Source organism: Nuphar pumila, chromosome 3 (genome assembly GCF_984573655.1).
Source record: "Nuphar pumila chromosome 3, dmNupPumi1.hap1.1, whole genome shotgun sequence".
Taxonomy (NCBI): domain Eukaryota; kingdom Viridiplantae; phylum Streptophyta; class Magnoliopsida; order Nymphaeales; family Nymphaeaceae; genus Nuphar; species Nuphar pumila.
In genome coordinates, this window is record NC_143251.1 from 119,515,828 (window position 1) to 119,532,719 (window position 16,892).

Genomic DNA, 16,892 nt, shown 5'->3' on the forward strand with positions numbered 1-16,892 from the left:
GGTACACCAACTTTCATGGGAAATACATCCTCAAAGAATGTAGCTTCTCGAAGCTCTACAATAGAGTTAACATCTATGCCAGACATCTCAGACTTAATTACTAAGAACTTGTAGGCATAACTGTTCTCTACATAACCCAAAAAGACAACATCTACTGTTTTAGGACCCATCTTCTTCCTATTGTGTTCTGGGACAAGTACCTTAGCAAAGCACCCCCACACTTTAAGGTATTTCAAGCTAGCTTTCCTATTTCTCCAGAGTTCAAAAGGGCTACTATCCTTATGCTTCTGAGGTACTCTATTCAGAATATGGAAAGCCGTATTCAGAGCATCCCCCCACATATAGGTAGGCAATTCAGAACTCCCAAGTAGAGTATTTATCATGTCAGTTAGGGTTCTATTTTTTCTTTCTGCAATCTCATTGAATTGAGGAGAATATGGAACAGTAAACTCATGAACTATTCCAACAGACTTGCAATATTCATCGAGTTTATTAGAGGTATATTCTCCCCCTCTATCAGACCCCAATCTTTTAAGTTTTTTACTAGTTTGTGTTTCTGCTTCATTCTTAAAAATAAGAAACTTATCAAAAGCTTCATCTTTTGATTTTAGCAGATACACATAACAGTATTTAGTGCTATCATCTATAAAAGTGATAAAATACTTTTTATGGTTTCTAGTTAACACTCCATTAAACTCACAGATATCTGTATGCACCAGATCCAATATTTCAGAATCTCTAACAATCGTATGGAATGGTTTTCTACATTGTTTTGCTTGCACACAAATTTCACAAATTTTTTTGTTTTATCAATGGAATGCTCAGGAATCATTTTCAAGTTCATCATGCATTTCACAGAATTAAAATTCACATGACCTAATCTATTATGCCATAAGTCAGATGATTCTATGTTATATACAACATTAGACAATGAATCATTTTCTAATTTATCACTGCAAACATGTTCAACACGAAGTTTAAACAAACCATCATCTAAATACCCCTTGCCAATAAAAGTTTCAGAATGTAAAATAACAACTTTATTACATTTAAAGTTAAATTCATAACCCTCTCTAACAAGACATGAACCACTTAGAATGTTCATTCTAACTACAAGCACATGGTGCACTTTGTGTAAAGATAGAACTCGTCTTGAAGGAAACTTCAGATCCACGCGTCCAATCCCTAACACCTTTGCAGCCGTTGAATTGCCCATAGTCACGGATCTGCCTGCAGCAGCCTGGTATGAGACAAAGACAGACTTATCAGCACAAACGTGCACATTAGCCCCAGTGTCAACCAGCCACTCTGTTGGCTCATAAATGTGATAGATTTGCGGGTTAACAGAAACATACCCAGCACTGGTTCCAACGACCTCAGTCATCATGTTGACTTGAGGTGTTCCGTCTGTGGTCCCATGAGCTTTGGCCTTCTTGGAAGGACATTCCTTAGCCCAGTGCCCAACCTGCCCACAGTTCCAGCACGGTTTGTTCTTTGCCTTTTTCTGGATTTTGGCCTTAGGTTTAAACTGGTTTTTCATTGCAGATTTCGATTTTTGTTCTTTGCCCTTAAAAGCTCCGGTCATCATGTTCACCTTAGGCGGTTCAGTTGGCATCACAATCTGTTTCTAGCTCCTATGCTCCTCTTCAATTGCAATGGCTACCATAAGATCATTTAGGGAAATCTTCCCTCTACAGTGCTTGAGAGACATACCAAAGTCTACCCAAGACTTAGGAAATTTCTCCACGATGGTCATAACTTGAATCTTCTCAGGAAGTTTCATTTCAGCCTCAGCCAAACTATGGAGCAACAACAGAAACTCGTGTGCTTGCTCAGTGACCAACTTGCCCTCTACCATCTGATATTTCAGAAACTTGACAACGGAGTACTTTTCAAGACCTTGGTCTTCAGTATTATACTTCTTGTCAAGTTGATCCCATAGACCCTTAGCAGTGGTAGACGAAGAATAGTACACATCGAACAATGTGTTGGACAAAGCCAACAGTATGCAGCCACGACATATACTGTCCTTTTCTTTTCACTGGACTGCCGCAGTGACTGCAACAGGGTCAAGATCAGTATCAGAAACCGAAAGGCAGTCGATTTCCAGAACCGACAACAACCCTATCGTGGTGAACCAGATTTTCATGCGTTGCTACCAACGCTTGGAATTCTGATCAGCAAACTTTTCTGGCATATCGGACATGTCCACTTTTGGTACAAAAGCGGAAGAAGACGACATGCTTAGAATCTTCTCTAAGACTGATGGATCATATTTCGGATCACACAGTTTCACAATCGTCATCATGATATAAAACACGATATAAGTCAGGAAATATAACAGTGTAATTAGCATGATTAACAGACGACCGAAACAATAACAGAGAGCAAGCATGACAGGTTCCGCATAAAACCAAAATCCAGACAGCAGCATATGAACAAACATATACATAGAACACAATAAACATAAGAGAAGCATGTGAATACTGTGTAACAGGCTAAGGCGTACGGAAGTACTCCCCTTAGAGAAGATTCGCCCCCACATACAGTGCAAATCAGGGTCCGGCGTCCTTCTCCCAGGATACAATAGCCACGCTGAACCGAACGATGCACTCCAACGGGTCGTCCTTCAAAAACAGCCTCTTCGAACCAAATGTTGCAGAACACCCCTCTCGGGATAACTCAGGAAAGAGAGAGAGGGGAGATGGGAAATCGTAGAGCTTCAGAAATGCGTCTGTCTCAGCCTGTGCATAACCCCAACCCTTACCATGCTTTTATAACCCACGAACGGTTATGAAACGTGGAAGGACCCGTTACGGATTCTGAGGAGACGTGATCCGTTAACGGACTTCGAAAGATCGAGATCCATTACGGAATCCGAAGAGCCATAACGGGCATGGACTACGAGGAGTCGTGACCCGTTATCATTTCCCATAACCTGTTACATAATCCAAATATCCAAAGAAACTTTGGGTAAAAAGGTACTTTGTCTTGATTGGATCCTGAGCTCGGCTCAGCACGGCACGACGGGCGGGCGCGCGCGTGTGTGTGTGGTGGTCATCCCACTCTCTTGTTCTCAGGAACAAGTGTATGAGTTCACAAGTTGCTTATAAAGCCCGCAGAAAACTCAAGCACAAGCAATATGGGACTATTCCACCTCATCAAGACCACTTCCTCTAAACAACTCATGTTTCTCCTTTGAATTCTTTCTCCCTTCCTTCTTACACCTAACAATTACAACTTCGTACTTGAAGAATCCTACTTTCCAAGGACTTTGGGTTCAAGCATCACAATGGCCTCACAATTCCATGTAGTGGCGATGCCTTCTAAGCACTTAATGCACAACTATCACGTACATATTTGCATACCACCATATATAATTCAATTTTGCCTTATTTAAGGGTGCATATATTTTTTGTATAGGGGATAAATCTCATTGTTAATGTACAACTATCATGTACTTGTTTCTGAATATTAGGAGTGGCAATCGGGTGGGGTTGGCGGGTCAGCATACCTCAACACGAACTCGACCCGTTTATTAAACGGGTTGGCTGTGGCAAACACGAACCCGACCCATGTATTGAACGGGTAACCCGACATGACACGGTTAACCCGTTTAATAAACGGGTCAGGTCGGGTAAACGGGTTGGCGGGTTAGTGGGTGGGTTGGCGGGTCGGGTTTGTGTTAGCGGGCGAGTTGGTGGGCGGGTCGGGTTCGGGTAAACGGGTTGACCCGCTCGCCTAACCCGTTTATTAAATGGGTCAGCCGGGTTGGCATACCCCTAACAGGAACCTGACCCGTTTAATAAACGGGTTAGACGGGTCGACCCGTTTACGACACGAACCCATTTAAGCCAAACCCGAACCCGCCTAAGAAGCGGGGTTGGGTCAGAAATTGCCACCCCTACTGAATATTGTGATGATGGATTGAGATTTTCATGTCTTGCTTCTTTTTTTCTTTTGCTCAATTGTTTTATGTTGCAGTGGTTGTACAATTTTTGTTGATGGCTTTGTGTGCTTTTGACTCATAATGTGGAAATTTCATATATTTGTGGTGATTGTATTGCTGTACTGATTTCTGGTAGCTTTGTTTTGAGAATTAATAAGTAGGTCACCAATAATCGTTGTCTAGTTGGAAGAGGGAAGTCATATCAGCAACTTTGTATTTTTTGCAACTTCTTATACTCTGTTTTAGGAATATTGTGCTTCTTACTATAGTAGAAGTTTGAGAGCTACTAACAAATTTCTAAGACGAATGGGATCCATGCCTTATTGCCCACTTCACTTTAATTCATTCAACTTCTTACTGTGGTTCATTGAAAATCGGTTAACAGTTTAACAAGAACTTGATAGCAATTTTTATATAGCTGGGCCCAAGGTACTCCCATACAATAGGCACCCACCAATGCATGGTAATAAAAGTAAAACTATCTTGTTTGGCTGATTGATGTTTACTTTTTTTTAATGAGATTTTTCTTTGGTTACTTGGAATTTTTTGTACTCAATTATGCTTACCTATTCTCAGTTATCTATGCACATGTTGTGGCAATTGAATGGCTTTTCTCATTTGGAGTAGGTCCCTAGATAGGGAATACCTCATAGCTTGATCAAAATTATTAGACTATATAACTGCTGAGAAAAAACTTCATTAAAATACAAACTTTGATTGGAATCGAATATAAGAAAGTGGACAGGATATGCACACACTTGAATTATTTCACTGTTGATCATGTTTGCCTGGTTCCCTAATTCACAAATTACATTGTTGTTGTTGGTCTTTTATTCCACGGAATATCTAGCTATTATTGAGTTGGATTAAATATGACTGAGGTTGCACATGTTGAAAAGATTGTCACTACTATATTGTTGATCAATTTTCTAGTAGTGGAACTATATCTATAGTTATTGTATGGATTGGTAAATGCATCTATCTATTTGTGAAACTTTTCCTTATGCATCCAATCCACGCGTACCGTGTACAAAAAAGGGTCGGTGATCGTGATTGCCGCTAAAGAACCCTGAGGCTTTAGCGCAGTTAGTGACCGCCACTAAAGTCCTTTTGGGTGGACACATGGGCATGAGACTTCGTCTCCTGCCGTTCAATGTTTATAAAGTGTCTTCTATTGGACCTCTCTCTCTCTCTCTCTATATATATATATATATATACCATGATAACATGTGATACTCTTATTTGCATAGATCTAGCCACCAAATGCTAAATCAAATGGATGCGTTCAACAATCAAAATCAAAATAATAGGAATCAATCCTTAGATCATACCTTTTTAAAGAAAAATATGTTCTTTTGAAATTTGAAAATTTGATGGCTAGCTACTATAGTAAATAAATCATGCTAAATATATCCATGCGGTTGATTTATCATTTGATGGCTACATCTATGTAAACAAGAGTGTGTACCACCATATGGTATCATGGTACAAAACTTATGATATTTTCAAAATATCCTGTTGTAAATTCAGCAAAAGATAATATAGGTAACATATTGCGATGTTTTGAAAATATCTCGTGATATTATCAATTATACTGTTTTCATTTATTTTTAATATTTTAAATATATTTTTCTTCTTTTTTTTTACATTTTTTACTTGTTTCTTTTACCATTTATATATTTTTCTAAATATGATATTTTTTTATTTTTATAATTTTTAAGCACCGAGATTTATCACCAACCTATAATATCGTGAGAAATAATTAACCGATAGTAATATATATATATATATATATATATATATATATATATATATATATATATATATATATATATATATATATATATATATAATCGCCAACATAAAAAAAATCAGCCATCTTTCATTTCCATGCTTCCGAAGTGTGGAATGCAGAAAGTTAACAACAAAGGATACTTAATAAAGAAAGTAGCTACTATATTTCTTATTTACAATAAACAACCTAAACCTTTATGAATATTATGTTGGCTTTTGCAACAATGACACAGGTGCACATCTGAACGCACGCAAGCATACAGTCCTGTAATATTCAGCAGGCCATGCTTTAGACAATTGAAATGGCTAAATTGACTTGAACTCTTAATTTTATTAGCAAAAGAACATTTGGTAAACTATTTTATCAAAAAATCACAAGATCGTAGTTTCGTTTCCCAAGTGGGATTGCATCTTTCATGCAGCGGTGGTGAATGATTAGCGTGCAGCTCCGCTACGTTGGCCATCCATCTCAACATAGACAACGCACTCATCTCGAGAAATGCCAAGATGGATTGTTGTTAGGCAGGTTGCTGCATGCCCACCATGAAGCGACGCTGCATATAATGTGAAGTCTAAGAAGAAATAGGCAGTTAAATGTAATAATTGATGTTAGATAATTATGTATAGACAAATAAAAGTTAGGTGGGTTTTTTAAGCTCTCTTCAATGTGATGTCCTAGCTTAATTCCACTTCTAAAGATGAATGGGTGCATCCAAACATGCCCTTAGATTAAACATCTGCCAATGCCGTTTGAACAACATCAGCAGAAAGAAAAGAGAAACTTGGGATTGAGTTGCTCAACACCTTTGGAGAGTAGGAAGATCAGTAAAACTTCAACTTCTACCTGCGAGTTTTTAAGTAGCCTATGAACAAAACGATGGTTAGGTTAAGTAGGACCCCTTAGGCTTATCAATTTTAATAATAGTAGTATTAGTAGTAGTTCGGCTCCACTTATCCCCTATGTCTTCCCTCATCTTCATACCCCTCTTAAACCTTATGATTTAAGTTGTTTTGATTAAGTCTTATCTTTTAGATGGATTCAGCATGGTTAATTTAATAAAAACCGACCCTTGGATTATATTTTTTCAACAAAAAATATTATTTTTTTAAATCATAAAGATTTTTGTGTTTTGTCAACCGTTGATTTTTGCATCACCAAAAAATCATGCACACAAGTTGGATTTCAGGGATTTAAATCTTGGTCTCCACTAAATGAATGATGTAGATCACATCTGTGGAGTTCTAATTTGATCAAAACAACTTGCATCAATGAAATCCCTCAACCACTTATCAGACGTGCACTTAAACTAAACTTATTGCCTGCCATTGTTTGTACGTTCTTTTTTTTTTACATTGTTGTTTGAAGAAAGGAGTTAATACATGTGAGATTGTTTTTTTTTTTTTGAAAGGTTTCATGCTTACACAAATAAAGGAGTAATTATGCAAGTCTCTCTCACTCCCCCTAATGGGGGCTCAGCTTTTCTGGCAGGAGCAGTTCGTGCACGTCATCTTGTGTTGGGACGTTGCAGGTTCAAACCCCAAATAGTATGGTTGTATAATTGGTAGGGTCTGCCTAACCCCAGCTTTATCTGTCAAAAAAAAAGTCTCTCTACATGTATTTGTGTGTATGCCTATATGTATATGTGTATCTAGATGTATGTGTGTATATATGCATGTTTTCAACCATATCTCTACAATAGTGAAACCCAATGTGTTCAAACTTTTATTTGAAAGTTAAACAAACATCTACACGCTGTTAATTCATGTTATATGTGAGATAATGTTTCTGGCAGTGTTAAGGATATTAATGTGGATTCTGATTTGGATCTCGCTTCAAACGGTTCAAGAGAGAAAAGTGCTAGTGGGTTTGGATCTCACTTCAAATGGACCACATCAGAATCGTGATAAGGTGATAAACATTGCCAATCTCAATGGCAACCCAAATGGAAAAGTCGACAATCCAAATGAGTAATCTTCAAAGTGGTTAGTTTCCTAATCTTGTAAAAAAGGCTAGTAGATTCAATGAGCAGATTGAGGACCAGAGTCCTGTTCCAATGTTGCCTATCGGCAACACAATCGAGGTGGAAATCAAAGCCACGAAAACCAAAATGCTAGAAATAATAGTAGCGGAAATCACAACCGTTACCATGATGGTGGTGGTGGCCGCAATGGTGGTGGTCGGTCCAACTGGTTCAATCAGAACTAAAAATCAATAATAAGGAAATTAGTTTACCCTCCTTGTCGGTCAAGGCTTTGGGAAAAAATGGCCATGGTGTGCTTTAATGCCGATCCTACCAATTTTAGAAAGAACCTTGCTGCTACAAAAGTCTATCATGTAGCACTGTCCCAAGCAGCCACTACAACAAAGCAGTAGATTAGCGACGACCACATTCCGTCGCTAATCCGTCGCTAATCCGTCGCTAACCATGTTAGCGACGGATTAGCGACAACGCGGCGACAGTATGCTTACGTCGCGAATATTTCGACGCTAACTGGCGACGGAATAATTCCGTCGCCAAGTCCGTCGCTAATTGCGACGGAATAACGAGCGCTATATTCCGTCGCCAATCCGCCGGTACTAAACGGCGACCACGGCGTGGCGACGGATTTAATTCCGTCGCTAAGCCATCGCTAGATTAATATGAATAGCGACGGAATCATCCGTCGCTAATCCGTCGCAAAAACGAAAAAAAATCAAAAAAAAATTATTTAAAAATTAATTACCGAGAACTGTACAATTTATATTTCCTGTACAATTTATATTTCCTGTAAATAAAAAACAAACCACACAAAAAAATTCATATAACAAGTATCTATAATAATTAATCGTTCCACCTTAAAACTAAGAAGTTTAATTATTTACAATTCAACAATTACAATTAGGAAAAATAAAAAAAATAGAACTTCTTCAACACAGTCCTCTAATCATCGCCAAGATTTTGTGCGTCTTCTTGTTCATTGTCTTTATCTGTCCCTTCAGCTCCACTACCCTGATTATCGCTAGCAGCCTACACAAGAAAAGAACAGTCAATATTGATAAACAAAATATAATGAAATAAATTACACACTATGTGTGATTCTATCATGTGCTCATGTGTGATCTAAGGCAATAAAAAAACTCTATATGTGATTCTATCATGCTCATATGTGTGCTAAGGCAGTCAAAAAATTGAATATGTGATTATAGCATGTTCATATGTGTTCTAAGGCATATAAAAAAACTCTATATGTGATTCTACCATGCTCAGATGTGCTTTAAGGCAGGCAAAAAACTATATATGTGATTCGATCATGCTCGTATGTGTGCTAAGGCAGTAAAAAAATTGAATATGTGAATATAGCATGCTCATATGTGCTCTAAGGCAGGCAAAGCCAAAAATTTTATATGTGATTCTATCATAAATGATATATAACATGTTCATATGTGTTCTAAGGCAGTTAAAAAACTCTATATGTTATTATAGCATGTTCATATGTGTGCTAAGGCAGTCAAAAAATAGAATATGTGATTATAATATGCTCATATGTGTTCTTAGGCAGTAAAAAAACTGAATATGTGATTATAGCATGCTTATGTGTTCTAATGCAATCAAAAAAACTTTATATGTGATTCTATCATGCTCATATGTGCTCTAAGACAGACAAAAAGTTAAATATATATATATATATATATATATATATATATATATATATATATATATATATATATATATATATATATATATATATATATATATATATGTGTGATTCTATCATGCTCATATGTGTGCTAAGGCAGTAAAAAAAATTGAATATGTGATTATAGCATGTTCATATGTGTTCTAAGGCATCTAGAAAAACTCTATATGTGATTCTACCATGCTCAGATGTGCTTTAAGACAGTCAAAAAAACTATATATGTGATTATACCTGAGAGGGACCTGGAATCGAAGATCCCCTATCCTGAACAGCGGCCTTGATCTCATTTCGGAGAAAGGGGGCGACGGTGTATTGGAAGTAGTTATTCAGTGATTCATTAATGATCTCGCGTACATCATCACCGGAAAGAATAGTCGGCTGCTTGGAGCTTATGTCGGCGCAAGAAGTTGGTGAGCCGTAACTGGAAGAACCAATAACTGGTGAAGTGTTCATATTACTCCCAAACCCGAACACGCGACCTTTTTTGGGTTCACCTGCTGCAGTCACCCATGCTGTATGATCAAATGATGGATGCTGAGTAGCGTCTTCGCCATATCGCTCTACCATTTGTTGCTCATATGCCTCCTACAAAATAATGTTTAAAGTATTCATTAATAATTAATGATAACATTATGATGACTTGCATATATATTGCAATGATTATTAATAGAATTAATACATACCGTTGTCGTTCTCGCCTTCTCTGATACGAAGACTCCCGTGGTCTTCCGTTTATGTGTTTCTACAAACACATCCTTATATGGTACACTGCCTCCTTTTTCTGCTTCCTGCGAAGTTAAATGACAAAAGATTTAGTACACAAATTTGCAACAATACTTATAAAATTAATATTATATATTGATGAGTTACCATTTTCTTTAGGTGGCTCCCAAATGTCTTAGATCCACCTGTGTGTAGATGGGCTTCGGGCATCTTCGATCGATTTTGTGCAGCCTTCGCAGAGCGATTTCTAAATGCATCTCCCGCCCACTTATCGCACATTTCATCCAAGTAATCTCTCCTGATAGTAATAGGACCATGGCCCTTCCACAGTAATGGATCATCTACTACGCCAGATGCTTTTTTTGCTGCAGTCTTTATAGTGTGCAGCATGTCTGCAAATCGATTGGCAGCCACCTTCTGCCACACCTTCCTTGCATCATTTTCTTCCACCGTAGTTGCAAAGTGATTCGAAGCCTACAAATATTTTCAGAAAGTTAGTAGACATTGCTTAAATAAATTAAATATGAAACACATTAACTATGAGGAACAACTGTATACCATGAATGAGGACCACAATCTGTCTAACACCTCCTTTGGGTACTCTTTCCATTGAGCAACTGGTCCTGGTAGATGTTAAAGAAGTGAATTCCTAATCTCCCGTACTACTTCTTGTGGCTCAAACCTCGTGCTGCACATGAATTGTTACACAGTAAATATCAATATAAAATATTTAAAAGATATGCAATAATTGAAAACAAAATACTTACGGTCGATTATCGATATACACTATTCGAATGAGTCTTCTTGTGCCAGCCTGAGAAGACCCTGTTTCCTGTGTTGGCTATTGACTTGTGCGATCAACTGGTGTAGGTGGGTCGTGTACAGGCGCAACATCATCTGTAAAAAAATACACACCAAGTTCTCAGAATGTGCATTTGAACTAATCAAGCATCTAATTAGTTATATGATATACCTATCACAGGAGCCCGTGAAGATGAAGGTTGAGCCTGGCTACTATTGGATGAGCGACCACTATAACCTCCACGAACCATATTCTAACAAATAACATATGTCATACAATATATTCAAATAATTCACATCAAGTATTACAATGCATTCAAGTCATTCACATCAAGCATTGCAATGCATTCAAATAATTCAAATCATTGACATCAAGTATTGCACTAATTCAAATCATTCGTTAATTGCATAAATTATAATACATTCAGATAATTGAAATCATTCACATCAAGTATTACAATGCATTCGAATCATTCGTATCAAGTATTACAATACATTGAAATAAAATTTTTAATCATTCACACCAAGTATTGCAATACAACTCACATCAAGTATTACAATGCATTTAAATAGAGGTTTGTAGTATAAGATTTTGCTCACTAGCTTGAGAATTCTTCCTCGTCACTAGTTTGACTTTCTTCTTCTTCTTCTTCTTCTTCTTCTTCATTGTTTGCCCATCCACTTGGTACATCATTTGGATCACATTCCTCTATGAATGTTTTATCAGCCAATGGAGATATGACATGCATATCATGCGCAACATCGTGACCATAAGCGAAGTCACAGACATCATCTGATTGATAGTAATCACTGTCTTCAGCTAACTCATCTTCTTGTAACTGATCATACTCGGGGTATAGTTTGGATTTCACCTTGCAAACTGCCCACCATTCATTTCTATCTGACTTTTTTATACTCGGATATGAAGTATAATAAACTTGTTGAGCTTGCGAGGCTAATATGAATGGTTCATATGTTCCAAACCTGGATTTATGATTCACCTCCACAATGCCTGAAGCTTTGTCGAGTCTTGTTGCAGTTGGATCAAACCAATGACACTTGAATACCGTAACCCTGTTATTCATGCCTAAGTAAGTCAACTCCATTATTTCCTCTATAACACCGTAGTAATCATGTTCATTTTCACCGTAGCTGCTACCCTTGACACACACGCCACTATTTATCGTTGATTTGTTTATACCGTAGTCTTTTGTATGGAATCGATAACCATTTACGATATTCCCGTTGTAGCATTGCACAACTTTGGTCGGACCATTTTCTAAATCACATATTCCTTGATCTTTAACATCACCATGGCGAACCTACGCACAGACAAAAACAATTATTGTGATCACGATCAATTAAGTAACTTAATGTTGTTTATAAGTACAAAATTTATGTTAGCTTCTTTACCAACTGTTTCAACCATTCCACAAACTTAGTTTCACGTTCTTTTTGTACTTCTGCATTAGTGAGATGTGAAACTTTGCTTTGCAACTCCAGATCAAATCGTCTGCAAACCACAAATACTTATATTACCGAGCCATGTATCCACATATAGAACATAAAAGGATTTATAATTGAGTTGCATATACATATACTTACTCGATGTATGGGTCGATCGCTGAACAATTAAAAAGAATATAGATGTGTGCTGCATCTTGCTCTCGATCTGTCAATAGCCTTGATCGGCAACTACCAAATGCATGCCCAAGTCGTTGAAATATCGACAGCTTGTCAGCTACAGTTACTTGTTCTCCATCATCGTTACGAGGCGGGCATGTGTAACGTGTTGAAATATGAGGTTCGAAGTACATAGATGAGAAATTTGAAATCTCTTCTAAAGTGTACGCCTCACAAATAGAGCCTTCTACTCTTGCTTTATTACGAACCTTTTTTTTTAGGTCGAACATGCATCTGACAAGAATATACATTTCAAATTTTAAATATCTGTCATTAAAGAGACAAATATAAAAAAACATATACCTTTCAAATGGGTACATTCATCGATATTGCACAGGGCCACCAACCCTTAGTTCATATGGCAAATGTATGATCAAATGTTGCATAACATCGAAAAATGCTGGCGTAAATATCTTTTCTAACAGACAAACAGTGGTGATGACAGAGTCCTCGAGATTCTTTACATCTGATACAATGACCTCCGATGCGCACAATGTTCTGAAAAATCTGCTCAACTCAGACAATACCCCCCATATAGGTTTGTCTAACATATCATGGAATGCTAGGGGTATCAATCGTTGCATAAAGATATGACAATCATGGCTCTTCAACCCATATAACTGTCCATCGTCAATCTTCACAGCCCGAGCAATGTTAGAGACATATCCATCTGGAAATCTCAGTTGTCTCAACCATTGACATACATGTTTTATTTGATCAGGTCCGAGCACGTACTTCGCCTTTGGTTTCAGTACTTTGCCATTATACTCTTTGAGTTCCAATTCTGGTCTTTTACATATTAATTTTAAATCCATACGGGCCTTCGGATTATCCTTCGTTTTTCCTTTAATATTCATTACTGTATTGAACACATTATCAAACACATTTTTCTCTACATGCATCACATCCAAATTATGTCGTATCAATAGGGTCGGCCAATACGGTACTTCCCAAAAAATAGATTTTTTCGTCCAATTGTGTTCCTTCCCAAATCCACGGAAGGGTGTAGGACTGCGAGCATCTGTTAATACATCTGGAAAGTATCGCAATCTTCTTAAAATCTCTATGCCAGACAATCTTGAGGATGGACCTTCCATTTCAGTTGTGCCTGCTGTAAATGCATTCTTTTGACGTCGGAACGGATGATCGCTGGGTAGAAATCGACGATGGCAATCAAACCAGCAAGGCTTCCTTCCATGCCTCAATCTAAAAGCTTTGGAATCCTCCATGCAGTACGGACAAGCCAACCTCCCATGTGTGCTCCAACCAGATAACATACCATATGCAGGGAAGTCACTGATTGTCCATAGAACAGCGGCCTTCATGTTAAAATTTTGTTTTTTGTGGGCATCATACGTGGTAACACCGTCATCCCACAGTACTTTTAATTCATCAATCAATGGCCTTAGATATACATCAAGATTTTGGCCAGGTGAGGTCGGACCAGGGATCAACAGAGACAAAAAAAGATTTGGACGTTTCATACACAAGCTTGGTGGAAGGTTGTATGGAGTTACAAATACTGGCCAGCATGAGTATGGAGTTGATCTACCCCCAAATGGATTAAATCCATCTGTACATAGACCGAGTCTAACATTTCGCACTTCCATTGCGAAGTTCTGATGAGTACGATCAAAGTGCTTCCAAGCTTCAGCGTCAACAGGATGCGTGATCTTGTTTTCATCATGTCGAACTTTATTTGCATGCCATCTCATGTGTTTAGCTGTCTTTGAAGACATATACAATCGCTGCAATCTAGGAGTGATAGGAAAGTAGCGGAGCGACTTGTATGAAACTTCCTTTGATCTCGTGCTACCATTGCCTCTTGTCTTTGGCTTGAACCGAGGATGCCCACATGACGGGCATGATATGTCGTTTTCCTGCTCCTTGAAATACAACATGCAGTGATTTGGACAAGCATCAATCTTTTTGTAACCCATACCTAGAGCGTTGACCATAACTTTCGCACGATAGAAATTTTGTGGCAATTTTTCATCTTTAGGCAACATACTCTTCACAATCATGCACAAACGGTCAAAACATGATTGACTCAAATTATACTCGGACTTCAAATTCATTAGTTGAAGAACTGCAGACAAGATAGTATGACTCTCACAACCGTTCCAAAGTGGCTCATCAGCATCTTTAAGTAAATCATAAAATCTACTAGCTGCATCGTTTGGTGATTCTTCATCTACGATAATTCTTACATCACTAGAACTCATAGCAGAACCCAGTTCTGTTCCTGCAGCATCAAATATCAAATTCGTATATGGATTATCGTGCACCACATTCACCCGTGCATCAAAATCGTTTCTAAATTCTTCTCCATGAAACGCCCAGTTTTGATAATCACTCACAAAACCCTTTCTGTATAGGTGATGTCTAACGTCATGAGGTTCTACAAATCGATTATTCTTACAAATCTTGCAGGGACACCTAATCCGACCTGTGGGATCTACCGTACTGACACTCGCCGTTGCAAATTCAATAAAACTATCGACACCATCTATATATTCATGCGATAACTCATTGTCCACTATCCTACGGTACATCCATTCACGGTTTGCAGTCATTCTGTCGTATGATGTTACGAATAGTATCCTAACGAATTAAGAAAAAAACAATCAGAATGCGACGATGAAGAAAATATCAAATTTATCATGCAATATACTATGTCAAACAATAACAAGAATTTTGATGCATGCATTGATAACTTAATATTTTCATGTGCAAACTATTAATGACATGATACAATCATTTGAAGCATGCTTTTATTATAAAATTTCACATGGAAGTCAAAATCAAATTGAAAGTAACTACATGCAAGCATGGATACAATTACATCAAACATTGCAATACATCATAATCATTCATATCAAATAAATGGCAAACATGTACCTGCAGCAAACACACTTCAATATCTCACTAACTACTACCATGCTTAGCATGGACTCCGTACTCCAAAAATAAGAACACTTCCATATTTCTACATTAAAATCATGCTCAGCATGATCTCCGAACTCCAACAAAGCAGTCCTAGATATCAACAACTAAGTGAGTGTGTGAACAATAAAGTGTTGCATTCAATAAATTAAATAACATGTGATACGTTTGCATCACTTACTCACCACGGGTATTTACCCGATTTGCATTGTTTTTGTCATTTACTTACCACAGGTGGCCGAGCACGAGTTGGTTCCGTTGAAAAATCTGCACAAAAACAAAACAAATTAAGTAACAAACTAACTAATCATGAAACAATATGAAACACTAACTAAAAAAATTAAAACAAATTAAAACAACTCTAACTAATTGAAAGAAGAGAAAAGAAAAATAGTATATATGTTAAGCCAAATCTAACTAGAAGATGCTAATTTAACAAACCAGCTATAACATGTTGAACCAGTCGACTAACATAAAGTCATAGACAATTTCTAATCTGAACTACTTAGCAAAGGAATAGTAAATCAATCAATTAGTTTACTAGAAAAGATGTGAACTCCGTTTAACCACCACTATCATAAAGAATTCAAATAGCCCTAATCTAACTAACTGATTGTTAGAACATTAAATACCAATCTATCTAAGAAAAATATAATTATAAAAGACTAATAGATTGAAATACTCTAACTAACCAGATTTCAAGAAAACAAATTGAAGTAAAACTAACTACCAGTAGACATTAACAAACTAACAAATTGATAAAAATTTATGAACTACTCTAACTAGAACAAACTAACAAATTGATAAAAATTTATGAAATACTCTAACTAACCACAGTTGATTAAATCTCAACCTAGCCAGTTGATTTCGATTTGAATTTTTTTTTATAATTAATTTTTTTTTTTGAATTTTAAATCTCAACCTAGCCAGTTAAACCACCTGCCTTTCCGGCAGGGAAGGGGGTTAAACCCCCTGCCAGAAAGGCAGTTCCGGCATGGGGGGTTGACCCCCTGCCGTGCCTTTACGGCAGGGGGGGTCGACCCCCTGCGTTTTCGGCAGGGGGTCGACCACCCATGCCTTTCCGGCAGGGGGTCGACCCCCCCTGCCGGAAACGCAAGGGGTCGACCCCCCTGCCGGAAAGCACGGGGAGCGGCGGCTGGCGAGGTCGCCGGTGGCCGGCGCAGTCGACAGCAGAGAGGGGGAGACCTGGAGCGAAGCTCGGGGGCCACTGGGTCGCCGGAACTCAGAGCGGAGGCGAAGAGGTGGCTGCAGGGAGGATCGTCGGTCGTCGGCGGCTGAGGACGCCGGTTGCGAGTCG

General features: G+C 37.9%; 1 protein-coding gene and 1 long non-coding RNA gene across 2 annotated transcripts; both read right to left on the bottom strand.

The window, feature by feature from the left end:
* Positions 1–8,439: 8,439 nt before the first annotated feature.
* LOC149843469 (uncharacterized) lies at positions 8,440–15,842 on the bottom strand. Its single transcript, XR_016430875.1, has 2 exons — positions 15,804–15,842; positions 8,440–8,751 (listed from the first exon to the last, which is right to left on the bottom strand). It is a non-coding gene; the product is annotated as an uncharacterized LOC149843469 (long non-coding RNA).
* LOC149843470 (uncharacterized) lies at positions 9,517–10,390 on the bottom strand. Its single transcript, XM_089999835.1, has 3 exons — positions 10,292–10,390; positions 10,105–10,209; positions 9,517–10,006 (listed from the first exon to the last, which is right to left on the bottom strand). Exons 1-3 carry the CDS (start codon positions 10,352–10,354, stop codon positions 9,647–9,649), a joined length of 528 nt encoding a protein of 175 aa, XP_089855961.1. The 5' UTR covers positions 10,355–10,390; the 3' UTR covers positions 9,517–9,646.
* Positions 15,843–16,892: the final 1,050 nt, after the last annotated feature.